General features: G+C 42.6%; 1 protein-coding gene and 1 long non-coding RNA gene across 6 annotated transcripts in view; one reads left to right on the plus strand and one right to left on the minus strand.

The window, feature by feature from the left end:
- The window catches only part of LOC133539070 (uncharacterized), a 244,299-nt gene that overhangs the window by 147,706 nt on the left and 79,122 nt on the right, over positions 1–17,471 (minus strand). The gene's annotated exons all lie outside the window — the stretch shown is intronic.
- LOC133539060 (inactive rhomboid protein 2-like) overlaps positions 1–17,471 on the plus strand; it is a 143,153-nt gene that overhangs the window by 72,655 nt on the left and 53,027 nt on the right. For 4 of the 5 annotated variants that reach the window (XM_061881094.1, XM_061881093.1, XM_061881092.1 and 1 more), the window contains 3 exons: positions 5,652–5,861; positions 9,838–9,949; positions 10,059–10,133. In XM_061881094.1, the coding sequence (XP_061737078.1) occupies positions 5,652–5,861; positions 9,838–9,949; positions 10,059–10,133 (397 nt within the window). The remainder of the gene's footprint in view (positions 1–5,651; positions 5,862–9,837; positions 9,950–10,058; positions 10,134–17,471) is intronic. The other variant, XM_061881095.1, reaches the window with a different exon arrangement.

Below are 17,471 nucleotides of genomic sequence, written 5' to 3' on the forward strand. Positions count from 1 at the left end.
AACCAAATGTTAGTGCACTAATTTGGGCTGGGCGATAAAACAATAACAATATACATCGCGATAGTAGGGACGGCGTGGCGCAGTGGAAGAGTGGCCGTGCGCAACCCGAGGGTCCCTGGTTCAAATCCCACCTGGTACCAACCTCGTCACGTCCGTTGTGTCCTGAGCAAGACACTTCACCCTTGCTCCTGATGGGTCCAGGTGAGCGTCTTGCATGGCAGCTCCCTCCATCAGTGTGTGAATGTGTGTGTGAATGGGTGAATGTGGAAATAGTGTCAAAGCGCTTTGAGTACCTTGAAGGTAGAAAAGCGCTATACAAGTACAACCCATTTATCATTTATTTTATAGACATGTGATCGATATCAATAGAAAATGGGGTCGATAGAACGTTCGATAATTTTACTGAGTTCTGTTTGAAAAAAATAGTAAGAAACGCAGAGCCGGAACCGCACGGCATTCTGGGGGTGTAGGCAAAGGAAGGGCTTTAGCCTCTCGACCTATCACGGCCGAGCCTGAACCGCAAGGCATTTTGGGAAATGCTAACAGGGAGAAAAAAAAGCAACGATTGATTGATACTTTTATTAGTAGATTGCACAGGACTCTGCAGCATCGCGTGGACATCGGGGGCGGTACCTCTGGATTGGCAGACCGGGGTGGTGGTTCCTCTCTTTAAGAAGGGGGACCGGAGGGTGTGTTCCAACTATCGTGGGATCACACTCCTCAGCCTTCCCGGTAAGATTTATTCAGGTGTACTAGAGAGGAGGCTACGCTGGATAGTCGAACCTCGGATTCAGGAGGAACAGTGTGGTTTTCGTCCTGGTCGTGGAACTGTGGACCAGCTCTATACTCTCGGCAGGGTTCTTGAGGGTGCATGGGAGTTTGCCCAACCAGTCTACATGTGCTTTGTGGACTTGGAGAAGGCACTGGACCGTGTCCCTCGGGAAGTCCTGTGGGGAGTGCTCAGAGAGTATGGGGTATCGGACTGTCTTATTGTGGCGGTCCACTCCCTGTATGATCAGTGCCAGAGCTTGGTCCGCATTGCCGGCAGTAAGTCGAACACATTTCCAGTGAGGGTTGGACTCCGCCAAGGCTGTCCTTTGTCACCGATTCTGTTCATAACTTTTATGGACAGAATTTCTAGGCGCAGTCAAGGCGTTGAGGGGTTCCGGTTTGGTGGCTGCAGGATTAGGTCTCTGCTTTTTGCAGATGATGTCGTCCTGATGGCTTCATCTGACCGGGATCTTCAGCTCTCACTGGATCGGTTCGCAGCCGAGTGTGAAGCGACCGGAATGAGAATCAGCACCTCCAAGTCCGAGTCCATGGTTCTCGCCCGGAAAAGGGTGGAATGCCGTCTCCGGGTTGGGGAGGAGACCCTGCCCCAAGTGGAGGAGTTCAAGTACCTAGGAGTCTTGTTCACGAGTGGGGGAAGAGTGGATCGTGAGATCGACAGGCGGATCGGTGCGGCGTCTTCAGTAATGTGGACGTTGTACCGATCCGTTGTGGTGAAGAAGGAGCTGAGCCGGAAGGCAAAGCTCTCAATTTACCGGTCGATCTACGTTCCCATCCTCACCTATGGTCATGAGCTTTGGGTCATGACCGAAAGGATAAGATCACGGGTACAAGCGGCCGAAATGAGTTTCCTCCGCCGTGTGGCGGGTCTCTCCCTTAGAGATAGGGTGAGAAGCTCTGCCATCTGGGAGGAACTCGAAGTAAAGCCGCTGCTCCTCCACATCGAGAGGAGCCAGATGAGGTGGTTCGGGCATCTGGTCAGGATGCCACCCGAACGCCTCCCTAGGGAGGTGTTTAGGGCACGTCCAACCGGTAGGAGGCCACGGGGAAGACCCAGGACACGTTGGGAAGACTATGTCTCCCGGCTGGCCTGGGAACGCCTCGGGATCCCCCGGGAAGAGCTAGACGAAGTGGCTGGGGAGAGGGAAGTCTGGGTTTCCCTGCTTAGGCTGTTGCCCCCGCGACCCGACCTCGGATAAGCGGAAGAAGATGGATGGATGCACAGTTCAGTACATATTCCGTACAATTGACCACTAAATGGTAACACCCCAATAAGTTTTTCTACTTGTTTAAGTCGGGGTCCACGTTAATCAACGAAACGGGAATATGAGTGCGGCAGCACGAGAGGAAATTGTAAATAAAAAAGGAAACGTCACGTCACCAGTTTGGCAGTATTTTGGATTTTTTAAGTCCGATACGAATCAGAGTAATACCGTCTGCAAACTTTGCAAGGTCGTCGCCCCGACCAAGTCTGGGAACAAACTTATTTTACCACCTGAGCCGCTCTCACCCGCTGGAGTACAGCAGCAAACAGCCACAACATCAGCCGGTGCAAGTGGAACAGCACCGAAGCGGCAACAACAGACCACCATCGAGAGGCACTCGGCAGCAGTGTCATACCACAAAAAATCAAAACGTTACAAAGAAATAACGGACGCAGCGGTGTATCAATTAGCGAAGGACACGCTACCGCTCAGCATAGTTGAGAAGTCTGGGTAAGCATTTATTTAATGTCGATATTTGCACATCGACCAGTATTTTCATTTATTTGACTGTTTTTCTTAATGCTGACCTCGTTCTAAAGGTTAAAGGTTAAAGGTTATATTTAAAATAAAAGTATTTAAATTCAGCCTTTTTTCTCCTGGTCTTTATTTAGAATAGTTTTTTGTTTTTTTTATCAACAATTATCGATATCGATTGATATGAAACACTTGTATCGTGATACATTTTTTAGTCATATCGCCCAGCCCTATTTGATATTATTTTTGTTTTCTTGAGAAATTAAAAATTAACACCATTTTCCAATCATTTATTCAGAAAATATAAATAACGACAAAGTATATATACTATTAAAGGGGAACATTATCACCAAACCTATGCAAGCGTCAATATATACCTTGATGTTGCAGAAAAAAGACCATCTATTTTTTTTAACCGATTTCCAAACTCTAAATGGGTGAATTTTTGCGAATTAAACGCCTTTCTGTTTATCGCTCTGGAGGCGATGACATCAGAATGTGACGTCGCCGAGGTAACAGCCGCCATTTTCATTTTCAACACATTGTAAACATTGGGTCTCAGCTCTGTTATTTTCCGTTTTTTTGACTATTTTTTGGAACCTTGGTGACATCATGCCTCGTCGGTGTGTTGTCGGAGGGTGTAACAACACTAACAGGGAGGGATTCAAGTTGCACCACTGGCCCGAAGATGCCAAAGTGTCTGCCGCCAGACCCCCATTGAATGTGCCAAAGTGTCTCCACATTTTACCGGCGATGCTAAGACAGACATGGCACAGAGATGTATGGATAACCTGCAGATACATTTGCAACGATAAAGTCAACTAAATCACAAAGGTGAGTTTTTTGATGTTGACTTATGTGCTAATCAGACATATTTGGTCGCGGCGTGACTGCTAGCTAATCGATGCTAACAGGCTACGCTAATCGACGCTAACATGCTATTTACCGGCGGTGCTAAGGCAGACATGGCACAGAGATGTATGGATAACCTGCAGATGCATTTGCAACGATAGTCAACGAAATCACAAAGGCGAGTTTTGTTGATGTTGACTGCCAGCTAATTGATGCTAACTTGCTACGCTAATCGATGCTAACATGCTATTTACCGGCGGTGCTAAAGCAGACATGGCACAGAGATGTATGGATAACCTGCAGATGCATTTGCAACTATATTACGTTTCCTTCCACCCACATTTAATGCGAAAAAAACACTTACCAATCGACGGATTTAAGTTGCTCCAGTGTCACAAGATGCGAAAGTCCTGATCGTTTGGTCCGCACATTTTAACGGCGATGCTAACGCAGCTATTCGGCCATGCTATGGCTATGAATAACGTCAATAGCTATTCGCTCAATAGCTTCAGTTTCTTCTTCAATACTTTCATACTCCAACCATCTGTTTCAATACATGCGTAATCTGTTGAATCGCTTAAACCGCTGAAATCCGAGTCTGAATCCGAGCTAATGTCGCTATATCTTGCTGTGGTATTCCCATTGTTTGTTTACATTGGCAGCACTGTGTGACGTCACAGGGAAATGGCCAGTGATTTCGAAGATAGCGAAAGTAAGGCACTTTAAAGCTTTATTTAGGGATATTCCATGACCGGTAAAATTTTGAAAAAAACATAAAAAAATACAACAAGCCACAGGGAACTCATTTTTATTGTTTTTAATAGGGATGCACCGAAATGAAAATTTGTGGCCGAAGCCGAATAAAATTTAAACGCTTGGCCGAAGGCCGAATACCGAATAATGAATGCAGTTTTTCACAATTTTTTTTAATATTGCATAAATAGCCTATAATAAATATTTAGACATGTTTTTCAAATAAAGCATTTTTTTTATTGAATATTGACATTTTTTTAATATTCCAGTTGCCTTTGCTTTTCGAAAAAAGCACAACGTTTTTCATTTATATTAGGCCTTCAGACAAAACATGCATTCCAAAAAAAAAATAAAGTGCATTAAAGTGGATAAACCCACAACAAATGAATTATTGTCCTTTTGGCAAAAGTCTGCTTAGCCACAGTAGCTATGCTAATAATGTAAACAGAAGGCTCAAGTAAATCTCAATTAAGTGTGTGCTTGTAACCTCTTACACTTATACAGGTAGCCTACACAACAGGCTAATAATGTAAACAGAGGCCCCACTAAATCTCAATTAAGTGTGTGCTTGTAACCTCTTACACTTATACAGGTAGCCTACACAACAGGCTAATAATGTAAACAGAGGCCCCACTAAATCTCAATTAAGTGTGTGCTTGTAACCTCATACACTTATACAGGTAGCCTACACAACAGGCTAATAATGTAAACAGAGGCCCCACTAAATCTCAATTAAGTGTGTGCTTGTAACCTCTTACACTTATACAGGTAGCCTACACAACAGGCTAATAATGTAAACAGAAGGCTCAAGTAAATCTCAATTAAGTGTGTGCTTGTAACCTCATACACTTATACAGGTAGCCTACACAACAGGCTAATAATGTAAACAGAGGACCCACTAAATCTCAATTAAGTGTGTGCTTGTAACCTCATACACTTATACAGGTAGCCTACACAACAGGCTAATAATGTAAACAGAGGACCCACTAAATCTCAATAAGTGTGTGCTTGTAACCTCATACACTTATACAGGTACACAACATATCCCAACGTCACCGCGTCACTGCACGTTGGTTGATTGCGTCACCGCGTCAAAAAATTGCGTCACACGCCACTATTCGGCCTTGTTTTTAACTCATTCCACCGAAGGCCGAATGTGGCTTTTTTTGCCATATTCGGCCGAATATATTCGGTTACCGATTAATCGGTGCATCCCTAGTTTTTAACCCTTTTGAAATTGTGATAATGTTCCCCTTTAAACGCAACAGTTAATAGTAAAAAACAAACAAACCCAACAACATTATTATTTGTATATTTTCAGAATGTGCTTGTTCTATTTTTAAACAAAGAAAACCATCTGAAGTTGTCTTTATTTTGGAGTTATCGTGCCGTGATTTGACCAGTCCGGCCCACTTGGGAGTACATTTTTCTCCACGTGGCCCCCGGTGTAAAATGAGTTTGACACCACTGCTTTAAAGGCATCTACCCTGTCTTTTTTCTCCCCCACCCCATATTCAGTAAGGACACATCTCGAACACCAACAGCAGCGCAGGAGAAAAGCCATCCTCGGCGCGGCCATCGCATCGCTTCCCAGGTGAAGCACTTTGCCTTTGACAAACACAAGCGTCACTACGGCATGGGTGTGGTGGGCAAGTGGCTGAACCGCCATTACCGACGCAGCATCAGCAGCAACGTGCAGAAACAGCTGGATGACTTCCACAGCCACAGGTTGGGCAGCGGAAGCTTTCTTCTGTCTTTTCTCCACAGTGGAACCTCCATTTGCAAACCTAATTGCTTCTCGAACCGGATTGATAAATAGGAAAGTTTGTAAACAATGTCAATATGAATAATGGCTTCCAGCCTGGACAATAGTCCCTATTTTAGTGAAGGTGTGTACGCAATATAAAGTGCGTACACACAGCAGGGGTCGGGAACCTTTTTGGCTGAGAGAGCCAAGAAGCCAAATATTTAAAAATGTATTTCTGTAAGAGCCATACAATATTTTTTGTAATAACGCTGTTATTCTGAAGCTAACTGTGGAGGGGGGCGTGGCCTGCGGGCCAGCAGCGAAGCAGGGTGTTGCCAGGATCAGCCTCGAAATCAGCGGCAGGTGCGTAGATGACCCATCTGGGCCTTGTTATCTAATCACCTGCTTCTCGAACCGGATTGATAAATAGGAAAGTTTGTCAACAATGTCAATATGCATAATGGCTTCCAGCCTGGACAATATTCCCTATTTTAGTGAAGGTGTGTACGCAATATAAAGTGCTACACTGTACAGCAGGGGTCGGGAACCTTTTTGGCTGAGAGAGCCAAGAAGCCAAATATTTCAAAATGTATTTCTGGAGGAGAGTTGGGCAAATACAGAGTGGGCCAAAATTTTAAACGGAACAAAGCCGCGGGCCTAGGTTGAACAAATTAACCTTTTAATAGGGACCCAAACAGGTTTTGCACTAAATATTGAACAAGCAAGGCTTATATAACTTTAGTGACATGCAAAATCTAGTTTCAAATAATAATAATTAAAAAAAATATCAATGGCATATCAAATGAAATTTAAATACAAATGAAATGCCTTTTTTTCTATTTGCAATCTTCTGAGGTAAATATCACATTTTTTCCGCAGGCTGATAATACATTTGAAAATCAAATAATAATGAATGAACCAAACATTCAAGCCTTGAAGTAGCAAGAAAAAATGCATGAATAAAACGTTAATTATTGGTCAGTGTGGCTCCGAAATGACAACACTGGCTCGGTTTCCTAAAGACTGGCTCTTTACTTGAGTTTAAGCCGTGAAAACTACAGGACAAGACATGAAATACAATAGTTTTAGAAATAGTTCAGTCCCAGGCAAACAAGGTGCCAAACAAAAATAGCTACCTCGTGGCCGCCTGCCGCTTCGGAGGTTCTTGGGCAGCAAACACTCCAGTGTTGTGCAACTACATGAGCGTACAAAAAAATCAAACCAATGCACTCCACAAATATACAGAACATTTCAACACAATATGACAAATACCTTGTTCAGCTAGCCAAATGTTCCCCAAAGTCCTTTGCATGTCTGCGACTCCAAACACCACACCAAATCTCGCGAGAATAGCGGTGTGACAAAGAAAATAAATTGCCCTTTTTATAGTACACCAAATGTGTCTTATTTACAAAAAATATAACATGACTTCAGAACCATAATAATTTACAACAAAAAAATGTTAACCCTTAAAAGAAAAAATATTAAGTGTAAGTTTTCAACAACACTTACAGTCAGTTTGCTGGAAGTTTCCCGGAAGAGTTAGTGCTGCAAGGGGTTCGGGGTATCTGTTCTGTTGTGTTACGGTGCGGATGTTCACCTGAAATGTCTTTGTCATTCTTGTTTGGTGTGGGTTCACAGTGTGGCGCATATTTGTAACAGTGCTAAAGTTGTTTATACGGTCACCCTCAGTGTGACCTGTATGGCTGTTGACCAAGTATGCCTTGCATTCACTTGTGTGTGTGTGTGTAAAAGCCACAAATATTATGTGACACGCTGTTAGTATGGAGGAAAAGCAGACGTGACGACAGGTTGTAGAGAACGCTAAAGGCAGTGCCTTAAATGCACGCCCCCAATATAGTTGTCCAGGTGGAAATCGGTAGAAATTCGGGAGAATGGTTGCCCCGGGAGATTTTCGGGAGGGGCACTGAACTTCGGGAGTCTACCGGGAAAATTGGGAGGGTTGGCAAGTATGAGTATTAGCGGTGAACGCTGTGTTACAGCGGCACCGACGCTGTATAACACCGGCAGGCCAGCTCTAATGCTAAATTGATATTGCCTCAAGGGCCAAATGAAATTACACGGCGGGCCAGAGTTTGACACCCATGAGCTAGAACAACAACAACAAGCTGAACTGCTCTGCTCTGCCAACACACAGAAGTCCCTCTGGTGCATTCACAAACGATCACAAATCAGAAAAATTCTTAACTTTAACAAGCATATTGCTACAATAATAAACATTTACATATTTGAAATCCATTTAAACAACTACCATCCACTCAGGACACATATATACTTAGAGAAAAATGTGATTTAAAACATTTGTACGGACGTACAACACTTAAGACCTTCAGTATATCAGTATGTGGAATTCAATGATGGAATGGATTAATAAACAATGTACTAATATGACCCACTTCAAGAAACTCTTCACACTTAAAGTGTTTACAAAGTACAAAGAAGAAGAACCATGATCAACATTCTGAATTCATCTCATCCATCCATTCATTTCCTACATCATCTTACTCATCTCACCATATGAAATATAACTTACTTCACCAATTATTTATTAGGGCCCACATGGCCCATTGCCAAAGGACTCCCACAGGGAGTCCTTTTTCGTACGTTTTATTATTCTTTATTATTATTATTATTCCGCCGCCTCTTTGAACTGTAATTTGACCCCCTGACCATGCTTCAAAACTCACCAAATTTCACACACTAATCAGAACTGGCGAAAATAGCCATTTAATAAAAAAAACCAAACCCCAAAACTCAAAAATGCGCTCTAGCGCCCCCTAGGAAAAAAAAAAAAAACAGATTGCTTGTAACTTCCGTTAGGAATGTCGTAGAGACATGAAACAAAAACATTATGTAGGTCTGACTTAGACCTAGATTTCATAATTGTACTTTCTAGGGCAAAAATCAACAGAAATTTTTCAAAAACCCCTTTGAAGCAAAATTTACCTAAAAAAAAGCAATTTTTGCCTCTTTGCGCTGTAATTTGACCCCTTTAAAATGCTTCAAAACTCACCAAACTTGGCACACACCTCAGGACTGGCAAAAATTGCAATCTAGTTTTTATGGTTATTACTTATGGAGTATATTGTGAATGCATTGAGAACAGGAACTGAACAAAAGTGTAAGCAACTTAAGGTTCAATTTAAATAGTCTCGGTTGCAAAAAATGGAAAACCGTTGAGGGGAAATGCACTCTGAGAACAGTGAAGCGGCCACCAGGAAACCCCGATAAAACCAGAAGAGCCGCCAAAATAAAAGCACAGAACAGGAACTAACACAAAACACTAACAAAATGAAGGCACTGGTGTAACAGAGACGCCACCTAGCGAGAAGTTGTGTACTTTCTCCTGTGCTGTGAAATAAGGCCGCTTTGGCATCTTTTTACAGTAAAGTCTCTTCTCATCACAATTAAAAACTTGCTGTGGTAGGAATCTGGCTTCCTCAATCTTGTCAATGCGAGCAAGCACAAATTGGTTGAAGAACCAATGAAGTTGGTCAATCAAGGTTCCACTGTTATAGTTTTACTTTTGTTTTGCAAATGACTTCATTTTATTCAAAACGTATATTATATGTAGCACTCAATGCCACAAATGGAGGACATCATGTTGTTTACACGAATACTAGTACTTTCTAAATTGAATAAGGAAGGCCTTAGAAAAGTGTGGAGTCTTGTTTACTTTAGTCTCTATAAAACATTTTCACTTCTACCATGACGATTGATCCATAATCCATCGAAATGATTCTTTTACTTCTTGTGGATTATGTGAAAGGCTTATAAGTACTTTAAATGTATATAAAATTCACACACATGAACAAATAAATAGCATCTCAACTTCCTGTGAATGTATCTACTGTGGGGAAGAGAATGCAATAATCAGACTGTAAAATGTTATACTGGAAGAGAAATTCAAGAAAAATATCACTTTTGTGTTTTCAGGCCTTACTTCACTTACTGGATCACGTTTGTCCACATTGTCATCACTTTGCTGGCATGCTGCACTTACGGCTTTGCCCCTGTGGGCTTTGCACAACATTCGAAGACGGAGCTGGTGAGTGACACTTTTGGACTTGTTGTGCTGTGCAGACTTTCAAATCCACATTCTTGTCCTGGCCCACAGTCTTACTTGTTATTGATGCAGCTCTCCACCCCCTCTATAGGTGCTGAAGAACAAAGGCATCTATGAGAGTGTCAAGTATATTCAACAACAGAACTTTTGGATTGGTCCAAGATCCGTGAGTCTCTGTTTCAAAGCTGTCTATTATCATGGAGGTCTGCTGGACCACATTATTACTCTGTTGTCTGCATGGTGAAGGTCACTTACAGTATGGACCACTTGTCTCTTGTGGTCACTTACAGTATGCACCACTTGTCTCTTGTGGTCACTTACAGTATGCACCACTTGTCTCTTGTGGTCACTTACAGTATGCACCACTTGTCTCTTGTGGTCACTTACAGTATGCACCACTTGTCTCTTGTGGTCACTTACAGTATGCACCACTTGTCTCTTGTGGTCACTTACAGTATGCACCACTTGTCTCTTGTGGTCACTTACAGTATGCACCACTTGTCTCTTGTGGTCACTTACAGTATGCACCACTTGTCTCTTGTGGTCACTTACAGTATGCACCACTTGTCTCTTGTGGTCACTTACAGTATGCACCACTTGTCTCTTGTGGTCACTTACAGTATGCACCACTTGTCTCTTGTGGTCACATACAGTATGCACCACTTGTCTCTTGTGGTCACTTACAGTATGCACCACTTGTCTCTTGTGGTCACTTACAGTATGCACCACTTGTCTCTTGTGGTCACTTACAGTATGCACCACTTGTCTCTTGTGGTCACTTACAGTATGCACCACTTGTCTCTTGTGGTCACTTACAGTATGCACCACTTGTCTCTTGTGGTCACTTACAGTATGCACCACTTGTCTCTTGTGGTCACTTACAGTATGCACCACTTGTCTCTTGTGGTCACTTACTGTATGCACCACTTGTCTCTTTTGGTCACTTACTGTATGCACCACTTGTCTCTTGTGGTCACTTACTGTATGCACCACTTGTCTCTTGTGGTCACTTACTGTATGCACCACTTGTCTCTTGTGGTCACTTACAGTATGCACCACTTGTCTCTTGTGGTCACATACAGTATGCACCACTTGTCTCTTGTGGTCACTTACAGTATGCACCACTTGTCTCTTGTGGTCACATACAGTATGCACCACTTGTCTCTTGTGGTCACATACAGTATGCACCACTTGTCTCTTGTGGTCACTTACAGTATGTGACACATGTCTCTTGTGGTTTGATTGATTGAAACTTGTATTAGTAGATTGCACAGTACAGTACATATTCCGTACAATTGACCACTAAATGGTAACACCCCAATAAGTTTTTCAAGTCCACGTTTATCAATTCATGGTCTGTTGTCCAATTTAAGTAATAATCCGGGATGGGAATTGATGACATTTTTACATTTTGATTCTGCTCAATGAGTTGGTTCTTAATCGATTCTCAATTGGAGAAACTGGTAGAGTAGTACCAATTATGATTAGGTTATTTTATTTATTTAGCCTTTATTTAGCCAGGTAAAATCCCATTGAGATCAAAAATCTCTTTTCCAAGGGAGACCTGGAGACCTAGGTCAGAGCACAAGTGTCAAACTCAAGGCCCGGGGGCCAGATGTGGCCCGCCATTTCATTTGATTTGGCCCTCAAAAGCCTCGAAATAATATGTATCAATAAAGTAGTGTAACTTCTCTTACTAAGTGTATTCTTTCTTTCTACTTGGGGAGAAAAAAAACAATAGATGTACTCCATGTAATCGCAAATTATGTTTACTTAAATATTGTCCATCCATCCATCTTCTTCCGCTTATCCGAGGTCGGGTCGCGGGGGTAGCAGCCTAAGCAGGGAAGCCCAGACTTCCCTCTCCCCGGCCATTTCGTCTAGCTCCTCCCGGGGGATCCCGAGGCGTTCCCAGGCCAGCTGGGAGACATAGTCTTCCCAACGTGTCCTGAGTCTTCCCCGTGGCCTCCTACCGGTTGGACGGGAGGCGTTCGGGTGGCATCCTGACCAGATGCCCGAACCACCTCATCTGGCTCCTCTCGATGTGGAGGAGCAGCGGCTTTACTTTGAGTTCCTCCCGGATGACAGAGCTTCTCACCCTATCTCTAAGGGAGAGACCCGCCACACGGCGGAGGAAACTCATTTTGGCCGCTTGTACCCGTGATCTTATCCTTTCGGTCATGACCCAAAGCTCATGACCATAGGTAAGGATGGGAACGTAGATCGACCGGTAAATTGAGAGTTTTGCCTTCCGGCTCAGCTCCTGCTTCACCACAACGGATCGGTACAACGTCCGCATTACTGAAGACGCCACGATCCACTCTTCCCTCACTCGTGAACAAGACTCCTAGGTACTTGAACTCCTCCACTTGGGGATATTGTCTAATTCTGCAAAAATCTATTTCATGGTCAAATTGTGACAATAACTGTGGTTTTTACTGCATTTGTTTTCTAAATGAAAAAAACATACTTTTTTTAATGTAATAAACTGTGCTGCTAGTTTGGCATTTACAGTAATACACTCAAAAATATACATTTGCCAAAATGTTACTGTAAAATTGTAGGTTTTTTTATTTACAGTAAAACACAAATGTCAATTTTACAGTAAGGTTCTAGCAACTGAAGTGACTTTTTATCTACCATAAAAACAGCAGTACTGGTTTTCCCTTTACAGTAATATACACTACATTTTAAGGTGAAATTATTGCAACTTGCCATAGTTTTTTGAACATTTTAGTTTAAAAAAAAATCTACTAATAAAGTGCATTAAAAACGGTGTAACAATAGTAATAAATGATAAATGGGTTGTACTTGTATAGCGCTTTTCTACCTTCCGGGTACTCAAAGCGCTTTGACACTACTTCCACATTTACCCATTCACACACGCATTCACACACTGATGGAGGGAGCTGCCATGCAAGGCGCCAACCAGCACCCATCAGGAGCAAGGGTGAAGTGTCTTGCTCAGGACACAACGGACGTGACGAGGTTGGTACTAGGTGGGAATTGAACCAGGGACGCTCGGGTTGCGCACGGCCACTCTCCCCACTGCGCCACTATTCACTTTTAAAATCGGCCCTAAGGGGCAAACATAACTGCGATGTGGCCCTCAGTGAAAACCACTTTGACACCAGTGGGTTAGAAGAACCATGAGTGTACAAACTCAAACATGTGGTCTTGAGAGAACCAAACCATTGATGGAATGCCACGGCCAAAAGAACATGTGTTTTTCAAATAAACCAAAAACTAATAACATAACTATTCTCTTGTAGAAATAAATACAATACAACATATATGATTCTGTGGTAATTACACAAGAAGGTCCCGTAACTAACTTATAGAAATTAAAACTATAATTTTTTTTTGGAAACATATGAGCTGGGCACAAAAGTAAAACTCCATCATTCAGTGACAAATCCAAGTCTGATAGAATAGGATGGAGTTGTAGTGCAGATACAAAAAGTCCACACAGAGTGTCAGGCTTGGACTTCGATTGAGTGTGCTCCTTCGACACAGAGGGAATATGGGACGAACCAGGCGTGAATTAAGGTACATGATGTTTTATTCTAAATACAAAAAATAACAAACCAAGGGCGCTCACAAAGAGGTATAAAACTTGGCTACAAAAATACAATCAGGAAAACAAATACAACTGCTCGATGGCATGAAAGACAATGAACTAACTTAAACTTGCACTGTGGCAAAACTACGAATAACTAACACAAAAAAAACTTACTGTGACAGGTACAAGGGGCATGGATCGCAAGGTAATTGAAGGTGCGTGAAAGCATGAAGCAGAATGCAAATAGCAAAGTTCCCAGGACGAGGACAGAAACAGAATGATATAAATAGCAGCTATGATGATTAGAAACAGGTGTGGGACTGAGGGCTGGGCATGACTTGGAGACCAGGTGGAAACTAATGGGTTACTATGGAAAAACAAAACCAGGAAGTGTAAAACGGGAAACAAGAGTCCAAAAACAAAAACACAACATGACAAAACAAGATCCATAGGTGTGAAACAGAAAGTAAAAAAAAACGAGAGGGAAACATTAAAGAACAGAAAGTATATACAAACATTAAGAACATACAACAAAAGCAATGCACGTTAAAAAATGATCAATAAATAATAATCATGCGTTCGGAACAGACCCAACAAAGTAACCAAAAGAGCCAACTCTGACCTAGGCTGCCCATTACCTCTTGGGCAATGTCCAGTCTGCACGGATGAGCTAGAATACTTTTAGTCGTCCATACCTACCCATTCGCATCTCTTCCGCTTTCTGCAAGAGGACTCGGAGCCAGCTGCAAGCGGGACCAAAAGTCTCCCCCGAGTCAGATCTAAAGTCCACCTAAAATAGATAGATAGATAGATAGATAGATAGATAGATAGATAGATAGATAGATAGTACTTTATTGATTCCTTCAGGAGAGTTCCTTCAGGAAAATTTAAATTCCAGCAGCAGTGTACAGAGTTGAGATCAATTTAAAGAAAAAAAGTAAAAAGTAAATAATGGGGGTTTAAAAGGAAACAAAATAGACAAATATTACAAAAAGAATAAAAACAATGGGAATAACAATATAACAGTAAAATAAGAATATAACAATAGAAACTAGGCAGTAGTGACCATGTTATGAAAACGTATTGCACTGTTAATGTTTTGCATCCCCTGTCATCCTAGTACCCCCCGCCCCCCGTCCCAGAGAGGAGTTGTACAGTCTAATGGCGTGTGGGACAAAGGAGTTCTTGAGTCTATTAGTCCTGCACTTGGGATGAAGCAGTCTAGCACTGAACAGGCTCCTCTGGCTACTGATAACTGTATGCAGAGGGTGACTGGCATCATCCAGGATGCTCACTAGTTTGTCAACAGTCCTCTTCTCTGCCACCGTCACCAGTGAGTCCAGTTTCATTCCCATTGTAGAACCGGCCCGCCTGATCAGTTTCTCAAGTCTGGAGTTGTCCTTCTTAGATGTACTGCCCCCCCAGCACACTACCATGTAGAACAGAACACTGGCAACCACAGACTGGTAGTACATCCACAGGAGTTTTTTGCAGATGTTGAAGGAGTTCAGTCTCCTGAGGAAGTACAGCCTGCTCTGTCCTTTCTTGTACTGATGGTCCGTGTTAACAGTCCAGTCCAGCTTATTGTCCACCCAAACCCCGAGGTACTTGAATGAGTCCACGGTCTGTACCTCAACTCCCTCCATACTAACTCCATACTAAAAGCATCACAGAAGTCAGGAAAGTGGCACCCCTTGTTGTGCAGTCTGGAAGGGGCGCCAACAAAAGCAACAAACCCATAAAAAGGAGGGAAACATGAAGAAATCAAAGGAGCGCAGAGATCTTGCAACTAGACCATGGGTGTCAAACTCTGGCCCGCGGGCCAAGTCTGGCCCGCCGTGTAATTTAATTTGGCCCTTGAGGCAATATCAATTTAGCATTAGAGCTGACCCGCCGGTGTTATACAGCATCGGTGCGGCTGTAACACCGCATTCACCGCTAATACTCATACTTGGCAAACCTCACAATTTTCCCGGTAGACTCCCGAAGTTCAGTGCCCCTCCCGAAAATCTCCCGGGGCAACCATTCCCCGAATTTCAACCCATTTCCACCTGGACAACTATATTGGGGGCGTGCATTTAAGGCACTGCCTTTAGCGTTCTCTACAACCTGTCGTCACGTCCGCTTTTCCTCCATACTAACAGCGTGTCACATAATATTTGTGGCTTTTACACACACACACACACGCACAAGTGAATACAAGGCATACTTGGTCAACAGCCATACATGTCACACTGAGGGTGGCGGTATAAAAACCCTTTGGCACTGTTACAAATATGCGCCACACTGTGAACCCACACCAAACAAGAATGACAAACACATTTCGGGTGAACATCCGTACCGTAACACAACAGAACAAATACCCAGAACCCCTTGCAGCACTAACTCTTTCGGGGAAACTTCCAGCAAACTGACCAATAATTACCGTTTTATTCATGTATTTTCTCTTCCTACTTCAGCCATACAGGCCACACTGAGGGTGACTGTATAAAAACCTTTTGGCACTGTTACAAATATGCGCCACAATGTGAACCCACACCAAACAAGAATGACAAACACATTTCGAGTGAACATCCGTACCGTAACACAACAGAACAAATACCCAGAATCCCTTGCAGCACTAACTCTTTCGGGAAACTTCCAGCAAACTGACCAATAATTACCGTTTTATTCATGCATTTTCTCTTGCTACTTCAAGGCTTGAATGTCTGGTTCATTCATTATTGTTATTTTATTGTGGAAAAAATGTGATATTTACCTCAGAAGATTGCAAATAGAAAAAAAGGCATAGAATGTGTGGCCCTAGTGTGTGAATGTGAGTGGGAATGTTGTCTGTCTATCTGTGTTGGCCCTGCGATGAGGTGGCGACTTGTCCAGGGTGTACCCCGCCTTCCGCCCGATTGTAGCTGACATAGGCGCCAGCGCCCTCCGCGAACCCAAAAGGGAATAAGCGGTAGAAAATGGATGGATGGATCAATGGCATATCAAATAAAATTTAAATAAACATTCAATGCCTTTTTTTCTATTTGCAATCTTCTGAGGTAAATATCACTTCAATATTTATTGAAAAAAACTTCAATAAATACAACAAGCCACAGTGAACTGATTTTTTATTGTTTTTAACCCTTTTGATATTGTGATAATGTTCCTCTTCAAAATGAAAAAAGGCGATTGCATTGGGAGCGATTCAGATGTTTTTAGACACATTTACTAGGATAATTCTGGGAAATCCCTTATCTTTCTATTGTGTTGCTCATGTTTTAGTGAGTTAAATAGTACCTGATAGTCGGAGGGGTGTGTTGATGCCAGTCTCTGAGGGAAGTCACGAAGCTGCAGCACGACAGAAGCTCCGCTGATCTCCGGTAAGAGGCGACTTATTACCACAATTTCCTCACCGAAAACTGCCGGTTGACATGTAGTCAGAATCCATGTTCGCTTGACCGCTCTGATCCATAGTGAAGCTTCACCTCTGGGAATTTTAAACAAGGAAACACCGTGTGTTTGTGTGGCTAAAGGCTAAAAGCTTCCCACCTTCATCTTTCTACTTTGACTTCTCCATTGTTAATTGAACAAATTGCAAAAGATTCAGCAACACGGATGTCCAGAATACTGTGGAATTGTGCGATGAAAAGAGACGACTTTTAGTCGTAACTGGTGCTGGGCTAATATGTCCTCTCCAACCAATAACGTCAGAAACACGCGTCATCATTCCGCAACGTTTTCAACAGGAAACCCCGCGGGGAATTTAAAATTGTAATTTAGTAAACTAAAGCGTCCGTATTGGCATGTGTTGCAATGTTAATATTTCATCATTGATATATAAACTATCAGGTGGGTAGTAGTGGCTTTCAGTGTTGTACGTGCATAGAAATGTTTGACGTTACATTTTCTTCCAAGGTTAGATTTGTCCTCTTTTGTTGAGAAGAATTGTTGTACATTCTT

The sequence above is a fragment of the Nerophis ophidion genome, linkage group LG20 (assembly GCF_033978795.1).
Source record: "Nerophis ophidion isolate RoL-2023_Sa linkage group LG20, RoL_Noph_v1.0, whole genome shotgun sequence".
In the NCBI taxonomy this organism is placed as follows: Eukaryota; Metazoa; Chordata; class Actinopteri; order Syngnathiformes; family Syngnathidae; genus Nerophis; species Nerophis ophidion.